This window comes from Oncorhynchus clarkii, unplaced genomic scaffold (assembly GCF_045791955.1).
Source record: "Oncorhynchus clarkii lewisi isolate Uvic-CL-2024 unplaced genomic scaffold, UVic_Ocla_1.0 unplaced_contig_8744_pilon_pilon, whole genome shotgun sequence".
Lineage (NCBI taxonomy): Eukaryota > Metazoa > Chordata > Actinopteri > Salmoniformes > Salmonidae > Oncorhynchus > Oncorhynchus clarkii.
The window spans coordinates 266,737-281,332 of record NW_027260955.1 but is presented as its reverse complement, the minus strand read 5'-3'; the positions used below and the strand labels follow the sequence as shown (position 1 = coordinate 281,332).

Sequence of the window (14,596 nt, the reverse complement as noted above, 5' to 3'; positions counted from 1 at the left end):
TCATCCCTCTCTTTCCCCATTAGAATTAGAGGTCGACCGATTAATTAGGGCCGATTTCAAGTTTTCATAACAATCGGAAATCTGTATTTTTGGGCGACGATTTTGCCGATTTAAATGTATTTTTTATACCTTTATTTAACTAGGCAAGTCAGTTAAGAACACATTCTTATTTTCAATGATGGCCTAGGAACGGTGGGTTAACTGCCTTGTTCAGGGGCAGAACGACAGATTTTCACCTTGTCAGCTCGGGGGATCCAATCTTGCAACCTTACCGTTAACTAGTCCAACGCTCTAACCACCTGCCTCTCAGTGCACTCCACGAGGAGCCTGCCTGTTACGCGAATGCAGTAGAAGCCAAGGTAAGTTGCTAGCTAGCATTAAACTTATCTTATAAAAAACAATCAATCATAATCACTAGTTATAACTAACTACACATGGTTGATGATATTACTCGTTTATCTAGCGTGTCCTGCGTTGCATATAATCGATGCAACGCTGGGGAATGATTTAACAAAAGCGCATTTGCGAAAAAAGCACAATCGTTGGACGACTGTACCTAACCATAAACACCAATGCCTTTCTTAAAATCAATACACAGAAGTATATATTTTTAAACCTGCATATTTAGCTAAAAGAAATCCAGGTTATCAGGTAATATTAACCAGGTGAAATTGTTCATTGCACACAGAGTCAGGGTATATGCAACAGTTTGGGCAGCTTGGCTCATTGCGAACTAATTCGCCAGAATTTTACGTAATTATGACATAACATTGAAGGTTGTGCAATGTAACAGGAATATTTAGACTCATGGATGCCACCAGTTAGATAAAATACCGAACGGTTCCGTATTTCACTGAAATAATAAATGTTTTGTTTTCGAAATGATAGTTTCTGGATTCAACCATATTAATGACCAAAGGCTCGTATTCCTGTGTGTTATGTTGTAATTAAGTCTGATTTGATAGAGTAGTCTGACTGAGCGATGGTAGGCAGCAGCAGGCTCGTAAGCATTAATTCAAACAGCACTTTCGTGTGTTCCTGGTTCGAGCCCAGGTAGGGACGAGGAGAGAGACGGAAGCTATACTGTTACACTGGCAATATATAGTGCCTATAAGAACATCCAATAGTCAAAGGTATATGAAATACAAATGGTATAGAGAAATAGTCCTATAAATACTGTATTAACTACAACCTAAAACCTCTTACCTTGGAATATTGAAGTCTCATGTTAAAAGAAACCACCAGCTTTCATATGTTCTCATGTTCTGAGCAAGGAACTTAAACGTTAGCTTTTTCACATGGCACATATTGCACTTTTACTTTCTTCTCCAACACTTTGTTTTTGCATTATTTAAACCAAATTGAACATGTTTCATTATTTATTTGAGGCTAAATGGATTTTTATTGATGTATTATATTAAGTTAAAGTGTTCATTCAGTATTGTTGTAATTGTCATTATTACAAATAAATAACTTTTAAAAATTTTAAATAATAAAAAAATAAATAATAAAAGTTGGCCGATTAATCGGTATCGTCTTTTTTTGGTCCTCCAATAATCGGTATCGGTGTTGAAAAACCATAATCGGTCGACCTCTAATTAGAATAGCACAATATGAGGAGATAGAGGGTGGAGGAGGACATGACAGTGTGACCTGAGACAGTTGTTTAGCTCTGCAAAATTGCCCAACCTCAGCTCTTTCTACAGTCTCTGATTTCCCATTGCTGAGCCTTTCAAACTGCTCATCTACTGTTGAGGGCTGACTCACTGGCTGACTACTGTACTGTACACACAGCTTTTGTTTGCACAACAGATTGTTAAGATTGGGCACTTATCTGCACTGAGAGCGTTCAACCAGCAGAGGGGGCTGTTGTAATGCCATTCAGCAGAAGGAGAGGAGAGGTAGCCAGTGAGAGCCCAGATCAGATGACCAAAGTGCCCCTGCCAGAACTCTTGCCCTGTAGCGGGACAGATTAATTAAAGGCTCCCTGAATGGAAGAAGTGACGAAACCAAGTAGTGTGCACCAGTGTGTCTTTGTGAGTGATTCTTTCATATCTGCGTGATTATATGATTATGTGTAATTGAAGGCATGGATCAAATGCCATTGTCAGATGGTAAATGCTTTTGAAGGGGTTGTGTGAGTGTGTGTGTGTGTGTGTGGTTTGTGTGTGTGTGTGGTTTGTGTTTAGGAGTGTGTATTCAGTGTACTAACTAAAGCAGAGTTTTAACAGAGTAACGCTCATTCTTCCTTGGTGGTTTCTGTCCCGGCTCGTATTCAGAATAGCTGGGCGGAATGTCTGAATACATCTCTCCTCCTCCTCCTCTCCGGTGACCTCTGCCCTCTCCTCTCCTGCTGTTTTCATCCTCATCTGAACTGAACGACCCTCTGCGGGAGCGGGAGTAGTTGCTGGGAGGCGGGGCGCGACGCTGCTCCTCGAACAGGTCGTCTCTGGAGCGGGATCGAGGGACCCTGTCGCTGAGGTCGTCACGTGAACCCATTCGACCCCGCGCCCCCCGGCTCTCCCCGTCCAGAAAGTCTTCACTGTAGCTCCTTGGCATGCCACGGCTCCTTGACGGCGACGGGTAACGGCGCCCGCTGGCTTCGCTGCGGTCGTCACGGTGACTGGTGAAGCGACTCTCGCTGCGGCTGCTTCCTCTGGAGCTGGGTGGACGTGTTTTAGGAGCAAGCGGCGGCTGGCCCCCTCTCCGACCTCCTCGTCCAGGCTGCTCTACGATGGGAGGCATCTGGATGATCCCCCGGTACTCCACGGCCCCGTCGTCCAGGCCAGAGAGCATGCTGGGAGGACCCGCTGAGAAGGGGACGTGCTGGGGCATCATGTGCTGAGGGGGAGGGGGTATCATCTGGAGCTGCTGGTGGTGGGTTTGGGGCTGCATCATGGGGCTGGTCCCATCCATGCCCCTCACCTGGCTCTCCAGGTAGTCCAGCATCTGCTTGTTGCCGGGATGTTGGTTGCCGTAGATGCTGGCAGCGTGGACACTGGGGGGCATGTTGTAGCCAGATGGGGGAGGGGGTAGGGGCATGGGGGCCATGGCGATGCTCTTCCCTGATTGGGAGCCTGATGGGACAGAGAAAACCATGATAAGTGACAAATATGGATTTGTTTAAAACACATTTAGAAGATCAGAAGCATAGCTCTGCTGTGTGTGTGTGTGTGTGTGTGGTACTAACCTGCATACAGCAGAGGGTTCATCTGTGAGGATCCGTGGCTCATGGGGCTGTAGATGGGCTGACCTCCCATCCATGGACCCATGGCCCTCTGGGCATCCTTCATCATCCTGTGCTGCATCACCGCTGGAGAGAGAGAGACACAGAGGAAGAGGTGAGATGGAGAAGACAGAGAGGCCCTTCCCTACCTTTCTCAGGACAGCAGGTCTGTGGGCAGCAGGGGCAGACAGAGAGGCCCTTCCCTACCTTTCTCAGGACAGCAGGTCTGTGGGCAGCAGGGACAGAGAGAGGCCCTTCCCTACCTTTCTCAGGACAGCAGGTCTGTGGGCAGCAGGGACAGACAGAGAGGCCCTTCCCTACCTTTCTCAGGACAGCAGCAGGTCTGTGGGCAGCAGGGACAGCAGGGACAGACAGAGGCCCTTCCCTACCTTTCTCAGGACAGCAGCAGGTCTGTGGGCAGCAGGGGCAGCGGACGTAGCAGCAGCACCTCTGAGGACAACACTGGCAGCAGCAGATACAGAAGAGCAGGATGAGGAGCAGAGCTCCAATCACTATGAACAGCACCGTCAGCCAGTCTGGAGACAGCCACAACACAGGAAATCATTACATCAGATGATACTTACTAGGTCAGGAAACAGACATGCACTTATACCCATGTCACTTCATTTAGAGTCCATTCCCACCAGGGTCCGTATTTACAAAGTGCTTCACAGTAGGACTAGTGCTGATATAAGCTTTGGCTTCTCCTAATGAATAAGATGACATGAAAACATAAATCTGTGATAATCAATCATTTCAATAAGCATTTTTCTACAGCTGGCCATGCTTTCCACCTGGCTAACCCTACCCCAGCCAACAGCTCTGTACCCCCCGCAGAAACTTTCCCAAGCCCCCCTCCCCACTTCTCCTTCACCCAAATCCAGACAGCTGATGTTCTGAAAGAGCTGAAAAATCTGGACCCCTACAAATCAGCAGGACTAGACAATCTGGACCCTCTCTTTCTAAAATGACCCGCCAAAATTGTTGCAACCCTTATTACTAGCCTGTTCAACCTCTCTTTTGTATCGTCTGAGATCCCCAAAGATTGGAAAGCTGCCACGGTCATCCCCCTCTTCAAAGGGGGAGACACTCTAGACCCAAACTGTTATAGACCTAGCTTCATCCTGCCCTGCCTTTCTCAAATCTCCGAAAGCCAAGTTAACAAACAGATCACCGACTATTTTGAATCCCACCGTACCTTCTCCACTATGCCATCTGGTTTCCGAGCTGGTCACGGGTGCACCTCAGCCACGCTCAGGGTTCTAAACGATATCATAACCACAATCGGCAAAAGACAATACTGTACAGCCGTATCCATCGACCTGGCCAAGGCTTTCAACTGTCAATCATCGCATTCTTATCGGCAGACTCAATAAGCCTTGGTTTCTCAAATGATTGCCTCGCCTGGTTCACCAACTACTTCTCGGATAGAGTTCAGTGTGTCAAATCGGAGGACCTGCTGTCCGGACCTCTGGGGTGCCTCAGGGTTAAATTCTCGGGCAGAGTCTTTTCTCTGTAAACATCAATGATGTCGCTCTTGCTGCTGGTGATTCTCTGATCCACCTCTACGCAGACGACACCATTCTGTATACATCTGGCCCTTCTTTGGACACTGTGTTAACAAACCTCCAGATGAGCTTCAATGCCATACAACACTCCTTCCGTGGCCTCCAACTGCTTTTCAATGATAGTAAAACTAAATGTATGCTCTTCAACCGATCGCTGCCCGCACCCCCGTCTAGCATCACTACTCTGGAGGGTTCTGACTTAGAATATGTGGACAACTACAAATACCTAGGTGTCTGGTTAGACTGTAAACTCTCCTTCCAGACTCACATTAAGCATCTCCAATCCAAAATTAAATCTAGAATTGGCTTCCTATTTCTCAACAAAGCATCCTTCACTCATGCTGCCAAACATACCCTCGTAAAACTGACTATCCTACCGATCCTTGACTTCGGCGATGCCATTTACAAATTAGCCTCCAACTCTACTCAGCAAACTAGGTGCAGTCTATCACAGTGCCATCCGTTTTGTCAACAAAGCCTCATATACTACCCACCACTGAAACCTGAATGCCCTCGTTGGCTGGCCCTCGCTACATATTTGTTGCCTAACCCACTGGCTCCAGGTCATCTATAAGTCTTTGCTAGGTAAAGCCCCGCCTTATCTCAGCTCACTAGTCACCATAGCAACGCCCACCCGTAGCACACGCTCCAGCAGGTATATTTCACTGGTCATCCCCAAAGCCAACATCTACTTTGGCCTCCTTTCCTTCCAGTTTTCTGCTGCCAATGACTGGAATGAATTTCAAAAATCACTGAAGCTGGAGACTTATATCTCACTCTCTAACTTTAAGCATCAGCTGTCAGAGCAGCTTACCGATCGATCACTGAACCTGTACACAGCCCATCTGTAAATAGCACACCCAACTACCTCATCCCCAAGACTTAGGAAGTACAATCGGACCAAATTTACACTATCTTGGATAGGCATATACTTGAAAATCTACAAACCTCAGATTTCCCACTTCCTGGTTGGATTTTTTCTCAGGTTTTTGCCTGCCATATGAGTTCTGTTATACTCACACATCATTCAAACAGTTTTAGAAACTTCAGAGTGTTTTATATTATATCCAAATATACTAATAATATGCATATATTAGCAACTGGGCCTGAGTAGCAGACAGTTTACTCTGGGCACCTCTGGGCACCTTATTCATCCAAGCTACTCAATACTGCCAACAGCCATAAGAAGCTATTTAAAATTCCTCAAACATTCAAGTATTATGAGATTTCTGTTGTTTGAATTTGGCGCCCTGCACTTTCACTGGCTGTTGTCAAATCGATCCCGTTAACGGGATTTCAGCCGTAAGAAGTTAACGAATCAGATGACATGGACAGGAAAGACATCTTAACGAATCAGATGACATGGACAGGAAGGACCTCTTAACGAATCAGATGACATGGACAGGAAGGACCTCTTAACGAATCAGAAGACATGGACAGGAAGGACCTCTTAACGAATCAGATGACATGGACAGGAAAGACATCTTAACGAATCAGATGACATGGACAGGAAAGACATCTTAACGAATCAGATGACATGGACAGGAAGGACCTGATCCTAGATCAGCACTCTGACTCAGAGACGCTTTATGAACACGGCCCAGGTTGTGGTCATAGCTGTGGTCGTGGTCAACCTACTGTAGACCATGAGTTGGATCACGCCATCCAAGCCGCCGCTGGTGTCTCCCGTGGCTTCCACAGAACAGTAGTAAACTCCGTTGTCCCACCACATGATCTCATTGATCACCAGGTCAGCCTCTGTGGGGGAAGACAGGCCCAACAACGTCAAAACATGTCAGCTTAGCAACAAACAGCACACATTCACACGTTGTTTCTCAATCCATTCTTCTGGGAACCTCCAGTCATTTCACATTGTTGTTGTATTCCACCACTATTTGGATTAGTTAACGCAGGTGTGACATTGTGACTGGATTAAAGTTACAGAATTCCAGTAACGTTCCTAAAAATCCCAGGTTTTCCAGAAATGCCCAGGTTGGATGACTTCCGGTATCAGGAGGGATTTAAGCAGGGAATTTGGAATTCTCCCACCAGGATTTCTATCAAACTGGGGGATTTAGGGGAAGTTACTGGAATGTTGCAACACAAGGCTGTCTAGACTCACTGTTCTGGACGGAGATCTTGCGTTCCCGGTACTCTGTGCCCAGTATGGCCTCGTTGGAGCCTCTCTTCTGGACGATGATCCTCACCGTGCGCTGGCGGTCTGGGCAGTCATTGGCCGGGTCCTGACCCAGCTGCAGAGCATTCTGGTACGCTATAGAGGGAGATATGTTTCATTCAGAAGTGAGTGTTACTGTACATTACCAGTAATTTAATTCATATTTCAGGTTCTAGAGTGAGACAGGAAGTTTGGGCCTCACTACAAACCTGAAGAAAACACTAAAGCAAACTCATCTACCCAACCACTAACAACCTTAGAATTTGCCTATATACACCGTCAAACTGTAGCCCAACTAGTTAGCATGTAGCCCAACTCTCAAACCCAGCTCCAGGCCAGTTCCCTTCACTTCCACCATAACTAACCTGGGGACTAGTACAGGGTCCACAACTAACCTGGGGACTAGTACAGGGTCCATAACTAACCTGGAGACTAGTACAGGGTCCATAACTAACCTGGAGACTAGTACAGGGTCCATAACTAACCTGGAGACTAGGACAGGGTCCATAACTAACCTGGAGACTAGGACAGGGTCCATAACTAACCTGGGGACTAGGACAGGGTCCATAACTAACCTGGGGACTAGGACAGGGTCCATAACTAACCTGGGGACTAGGACAAGGTCCATAACTAACCTGTGGACTAGGACAAGGTCCATAACTAACCTGTGGACTAGGACAGGGTCCATAACTAACCTGGGGACTAGGACAGGGTCCATAACTAACCTGGGGACTAGGACAGGGTCCATAACTAACCTGGGGACTAGGACAGGGTCCATAACTAACCTGGGGACTAGTACAGGGTCCATAACTAACCTGGGGACTAGGACAGGGTCCATAACTAACCTGGGGACTAGGACAGGGTCCATAACTAACCTGGGGACTAGGACAGGGTCCATAACTGACCTGGAGACTAGTACAGGGTCCATAACTAACCTGGAGACTAGTACAGGGTCCATAACTAACCTGGGGACTAGGACAGGGTCCATAACTAACCTGGGGACTAGGACAGGGTCCATAACTAATCTGGGGACTAGGACAGGGTCCATAACTAACCTGGGGACTAGGACAGGGTCCATAACTGACCTGGGGACTAGGACAGGGTCCATAACTAACCTTGGGACTAGGACAGGGTCCATAACTAACCTGGGGACTAGGACAGGGTCCATAACTAACCTGGGGACTAGGACAGGGTCCATAACTAACCTGGGGACTAGGGCAGGGTCCATAACTAACCTGGAGACTAGGACAGGGTCCATAACTAACATGGAGACTAGGACAGGGTCCATAACTAACCTGGAGACTAGTACAGGGTCCATAACTAACCCGGGGACTAGTACAGGGTCCATAACTAACCTGGGGACTAGGACAGGGTCCATAACTAACCTGGGGACTAGGACAGGGTCCATAACTAACCTTGGGACTAGGACAGGGTCCATAACTAACCTGGGGACTAGGACAGGGTCCATAACTAACCTGGGGACTAGGACAGGGTCCATAACTAACCTGGGGACTAGGACAGGGTCCATAACTAACCTGGAGACTAGGACAGGGTCCATAACTAACCTGGAGACAGTACAGGGTCCATAACTAACCCGGGGACTAGTACAGGGTCCATAACTAACCCGGGGATTAGTACAGGGTCCATAACTAACCTTGGGACTAGTACAGGGTCCATAACTAACCTGGGGACTAGGACAGGGTCCATAACTAACCCGGGGACTAGGACAGGGTCCATAACTAACCTGGAGACTAGGAAAGGGTCCATAACTAACCTTGGGAGTAATACTCCAGGATGGGGTCCTTGCAGAAGGACTTGTATCGCCAGGTGACCTGGACATCCTGCTGGTTAGCGGAGGTGGAGTAATCACACTTCAGAATGACGGAGGCAAACAGAGCTGTACTCCTCTCTGTCTGAGGAACATTCACCTGGACGCCCTGCACCTCTGATAGGAGAGAATACATCATGTCATATATATATATATATATAGAGCTGTACTCCTCTCTGTCTGAGGAACATTCACCTGGACGCTCTGCACCTCTGATGGGAGAGAATACATCATGTCAGTGTGTATGTATGTATGTATGTATGTATGCGTGTATGTATGTGTGTATGTATGTGTGTGTGTGTATATATGTGTATGTGTGTATGTGTGTATGTATGTATGTATGTATGCGTGTGTGTATGTGTGTGTGTGTGTGTGTGTGTGTGTGTGTGTGTGTGTGTGTGTATGTGTATGTGTATGTGTGTGTGTGTGTGTGTGTGAGAGAAAGGGGGAATGTACAGTTTTTGAAAGAAAAGTCGATTTTTGTCCATTAAAATAACATTAAATTAAATCAGTGTAGACATTGTTGATGTTGTAAATGACTATTGTAGCTGGAAACGGCTGATTTTTCATGGAATATCTACAGTTGAAGTTTACATCCACTTAGGCTGGAGTCATTAAAACTTGTTTTTCAACTACTCCACAAATGTCTTGTTCACAAACTATAGTTTTGGCAAGTTGGTCAGGACATCTACTTTGTGCATGACACAAGTCATTTTTCCAACAATTGTTTACAGACAGATTATTACAGTGAATTATAAGTGAATGTGGATCAGAAGTTTACATACAGTAAGTTGACTGTGCATTTAAACAGCTTGGAAAATTCCAGAAAATGTCATGGCTTTAAAAGCTTCTGATAGGCTAATTGACATAATTTGAGTCAATTGGAGGTGTACCTGTGGATGTATTTCAAGGCCTAACTTCAAACTCAGTGCCTCTATGCTTGACATCATGGGAAAATCAGCCAAGACCTCATAAAAAAAATGTAGACCTCCACAAGTCTGGTTATTCCTTGGGAGCAATTTCCAAACGCCTGAAGGTACCACGTTCATCTGTACAAACAATAGTTTGCAAGTATAAACACCATGGGACCACGCAGCCGTCATACCGCTCAGGAAGGAGACGCATTCTGTCTCCTAGAGATGAACGCACTTTGGTGCGAAAAGGCAATGCTACCAAATACTAATTGAGTGTATGTAAACTTCTGACCCACTGGGAATGTGATGAAAGAAATAAAAGCTGAAATAAATAATTCTCTCTACTATTATTCTGACATTTCACATTCTTAAAATAAAGTGGTGTTCCTAACTGACCTGAGACAGGGAATTTTTACTAGGATTAAATGGTCAGGAATGGTGAAAAACTGTGTTTAAATGTATTTGGCTAAGGTGTATGTAAACTTCTGACTTCAACTGTACATAGACATACAGAGGCCCATTATCAACAACCATCCCTCCTGTGTTCCAACAGCACGTTGTGTTAGCTAATCCAAGTTTAGCATTTTAAAAGGCTAATTGATCATTAGAAAACCCTTTTGCCATTATGTTAGCACAGCTGGAAACTGTTATGATTAAAGAAGCAATAAAACTGGCCTTCTTTAGACTAGTTGAGTATCTGGAGCATCAGCATTCGTGGGTTCGATTACAGGCTCAAAATGTCCAGAAACCAAGTACTTTCTTCTAAAACTCATCAGTCTATTCTTGTTCTGAGAAATGAAAGCTATTCCATGCAAGAAATTGCCAAGCAACTGAAGATCTCGTACAACGCTGTGTACTACTCCCTTCACAGAACAGCGCAAACTGGCCCTAACCAGAGTGAGAGGCCCCAGTGAACAACTGAGCAAGAGGGCAAGTACATTAGAGTGTCTAGTTTAAGTAACAGACGCCTCACAAGTCTTCAACTGGCAGCTTCATTAAATAGTACCCGCAAAACACCAGTCTCAACGTCAACAGTGAAGAGGCGACTCCGAGATGCTGGCCTTCTAGACAGAGTTGCAAAGAAAAAGCCATAACTCAAACTGGCCAATAAAAATAAAAGATTAAGATGGGCAAAAGAACACAGACACTGGACAGAGGAACTCTGCCTAGAAGGTCAGCATCCCGGAGTCGCCTCTTCAGTGTTGAAGTTGAGACTGGACAGAGGAACTCTGCCTAGAAGACCAGCATCCCGGAGTCGCCTCTTCACTGTTGATGTTGAGACTGGACAGAGGAACTCTGCCTAGAAGACCAGCATCCCGGAGTCGCCTCTTCACTGTTGATGTTGAGACTGGACAGAGGAACTCTGCCTAGAAGGCCAGCATCCCGGAGTCGCCTCTTCACTGTTGAAGTTGAGACTGGACAGAGGAACTCTGCCTGGAAGGCCAGCATCCCGGAGTCGTCTCTTCACTGTTGATGTTGAGACTGAACAGAGGAACTCTGCCTCGAAGGCCAGCATCCCGGAGTCGCCTCTTCAGTGTTGAAGTTGAGACTGGACAGAGGAACTCTGCCTCGAAGGCCAGCATCCCGGAGTCGCCTCTTCACTGTTGACGTTGAGACTGGTGTTTTGTGGGTACTTTTTAATGAAGCTGCTTTGTGAGGCGTCGGTTTCTACAACTAGACATTCTAATGTACTTGTTCTCTTGCTCAGATGTGCGTTAACTCCATCAGTCCCGAGGCCACAGCAAAAATCAGCTTCTCATTGATCTGACTTTCTGCACGGCCAGCCCTTATATTTATTCTCACCATGAAGTGTTTTAACATTGTATTTTCAGGACAACCAGGGCTACAAGTAGAACACAACAACTATTTGACATAAACAGTTGTATTCATGAGTTTTATTGACAAATGCCAATACAAAACATAAGGTCCACCAAAGCAAAAACAAGTACAGAAATGGTTTGCTCACTGGGAAATGAATATCCAACTAGTCAGTGACAACTGTGTGGAGTTTGTGACAGCAACTATGTCAGCTTATTACAATATTATAGACACGATGTCCTGGGATTTCCTATGATCTATGTAGAAGAACCCCTTACAGTATTATAGACACTATGTCCTGGGATTTCCTATGATCTATGTAGAATAATCCCTTACAGTATTATAGACACTATGACCTGGGATTTCCTATGATCTATGTAGAAGAACCCCTTACAGTATTATAGACTATGTCCTGGGATTTCCTATGATCTATGTAGAAGAACCCCTTACAGTATTAGAGACTGTCCTGGGATTTCCTATGATCTATGTAGAAGAACCGTATCTTCTAGCGACTCTTCTGTAGCTTGTGAGGTCATAGACCTAAACATGTCACACGTGCGTGTTCCTGAGAGTCTCAGCTTTTCAGAGATCGCTTTAAATAGTTTGTAGCTCAATCCATTCGGACTGCCCTGGTCTCACAAACACCGCTCTAGCTCAGCCCCCGTTAAATCACAGAGGAATCGTTGGTACCAAAATGCGCTGGCGTTCCGGTGGGAATCATTGGGTTAAAGCATATTGAATGAGATAGAGAGAATAAAAGAATGGGGTAGAGTATGTGTACGTGTGTGTGACAGAGCCCTACTGAAGGTGGTTCAACCAGAAAAACTAGTGACAAAGCAAGAGACAGCCTGCCACAGGAAACAGTTTGATGCTATTCAAATAGACTCAACTTCCATTGCAAAAATACCTCTACAGTATAGGCCAGGTGTATTCAACTCTTACCGTACGACAGCGTTCTCCAACCCTGTTCCTGGAGAGCTACCCTCCTGTAGGTTTTCACTCTAAGTCCAAGTATAACTAACCTGGTTCAGTTTATCAACCAGCTAATTATTAGAATCAGGTGTGCTAGATTAAGGTTAGAGTGAAAACCGACGGGACGGTTTCTCCCCAGGGACAGTTTTGGAGAGCCCTGACAAAACGCAGTGGAACTGGCGTTGAGGGATATCGGCAATAGACCACCCTTTACAACCTGGTTGTAGAGCATTCCGTATTATTCTGTATGTAAATCCGAGACACTCCATTTATTATCATATAATACGTTTCATATGGTATGCATTAATTTGTGGATGTCCATCACACATTACCTATGATATGTTAAAACTTACAATTCATATTACGTGTTACGAATTTGCAAAAAGTACAATATGTTACGAATTTGCAAACAGTATGATATGTTACATTCTAGCTAGGTGGTTAACGTTAGACAGCTTGCTAACGTTAGCTAGGCTAGGGGTTAAGGTTGAGTTTAGGAGTTAGGTTAAAGGATTAAGGCTAGTGTTAGGGGAAGGGTTAGCTAACATGCTAAGTAGATGCAAAGTAGCAAGTAGTTGAAAAGTTCCTAATTAGCTAAAATGCTGAAGTTGTCTGTGATGAACTCGTAACCTTTGGGTTGCTAGAGCTAGACGTTTGCATTATACACCCACCCATCCACCCTACTTTCGTTTTTGCCTTAAGTAACAGTTTGTCTTCTGTAACCATACCAAACATAACATATCACACTAAATGGAGTGTCCCGGATTTACGTACAGAATAATACGAAATGCTCTGAGACCAGGTTGCCATTTAGGCTAGTCAGGTTACTCTGTAACTGTCGGGGTCTATGTCCTTAAATACCCTACATAATTACTATTATTGAGGTGCAATGTCAGGATAACTAACACCCATTCTCCCCCCAGCTGGAGCCAAACCAACAGGAGTTTTGCTCTAAAAAAAAGGTGAATTCCATTTTCAATCTACAGTATTTCATTATGAGTAGGTCTAAATCTAGATAAGGATCAGTATCTGTAACTTGACAGGACGACAGTGCGAGTCATCGTGAGAACTCATCGGTATCTGTCCATCATGTGACCGATACCCCGGCTCCTGCCTAACTGGCTAGTCATTGGAACTTTTTGGGTTGTGGATGGATACATTAGAATAGCATAAACTTTTGACGCGACTTAATGAAACGAAGCTCTAATGCAAGAACAGGACGAATTGACAACATTTAACGATTCAAATATAAATTGCTCATTTTCATCAACAAAAACTCACCTGTCGGTAGGGAAGAGAGGACGAACGCGGCCAGTATCAACCTCCTCATCGTTGATGATTGATCCATTAAACTAATAAATATTATCTCGCCCAATTTATTATCTATTAAAAAAAAGGAAAGACCTAAATTATCCTCCTAAACAGACTCCCCATTGTTCTGTCTGTCTTGTGTTTTGTCTTCCTTGTCCGACACCTTTCGGGAATTTGCTTTGCTGGCTGCGGAGACAGACAGACCCCACCCCGAAACAGGTGCTGTATGTGACGTAGACAGGTGCTTCCTACCGCAGAATGGCAGGAAGCCGCTATGAGAATACAGAATGAAAGCGACGGTAAATCTGTAATATGTTAATTCATTCGATATTTAAATAATTACTTTAATACATACATTAATATTCAGCCTTTTTTAAATGTGATTTAGGGTCTTTTTTTTTTTACACATGACATTGTTAGGCAATAATTAGCCTACAGTGAGATGTTTTTACTTCGTTTGGAATACATTCATTCAAAAGGTTAATTTTTAATGTTAGAATGAATATAATTTAAAAGGCAAAGACCCTGTAGCCTACAACAGGTGAAGTGATCCAGGGGACTGGAGGCCTAGTATGAAACCCCTGGATGTTCCCAGTAGCCTAGACACTGTAGCCTACAACAGGGGAAGTGATCCAGGAGACTGGAGGCCTAGTATGAAACCCCTGGATGTTCCCAGTAGCCTAGACCCTGTAGCCTACAACAGGGGAAGTGATCCAGGAGACTGGAGGCCTAGTATGAAACCCCTGGATGTTCCCAGTAGCCTAGACCCTGTAGCCTACAACG

The 14,596-nt window shown here is 45.1% G+C and overlaps 1 protein-coding gene across 2 annotated transcripts; it reads right to left on the bottom strand.

Annotated features, from left to right (window-relative positions):
- Positions 1-2,140: 2,140 nt before the first annotated feature.
- Positions 2,141-13,963, bottom strand: LOC139402527 (immunoglobulin-like domain-containing receptor 1). Of its 2 annotated transcripts, XM_071146523.1 has the most exons (8): positions 13,784-13,956; positions 8,994-9,010; positions 8,745-8,898; positions 6,917-7,066; positions 6,433-6,552; positions 3,616-3,762; positions 3,191-3,313; positions 2,141-3,077 (listed from the first exon to the last, which is right to left on the bottom strand). In XM_071146523.1, exons 1-8 carry the CDS (start codon positions 13,848-13,850, stop codon positions 2,212-2,214), a joined length of 1,644 nt encoding a protein of 547 aa, XP_071002624.1. In that variant the 5' UTR covers positions 13,851-13,956; the 3' UTR covers positions 2,141-2,211. The 2 variants fall into 2 exon arrangements, with proteins under 2 accessions (XP_071002624.1, XP_071002623.1); XM_071146522.1 differs by lacking the exon at positions 8,994-9,010 and having other exon boundaries at positions 8,745-8,915; positions 13,784-13,963.
- Positions 13,964-14,596: the final 633 nt, after the last annotated feature.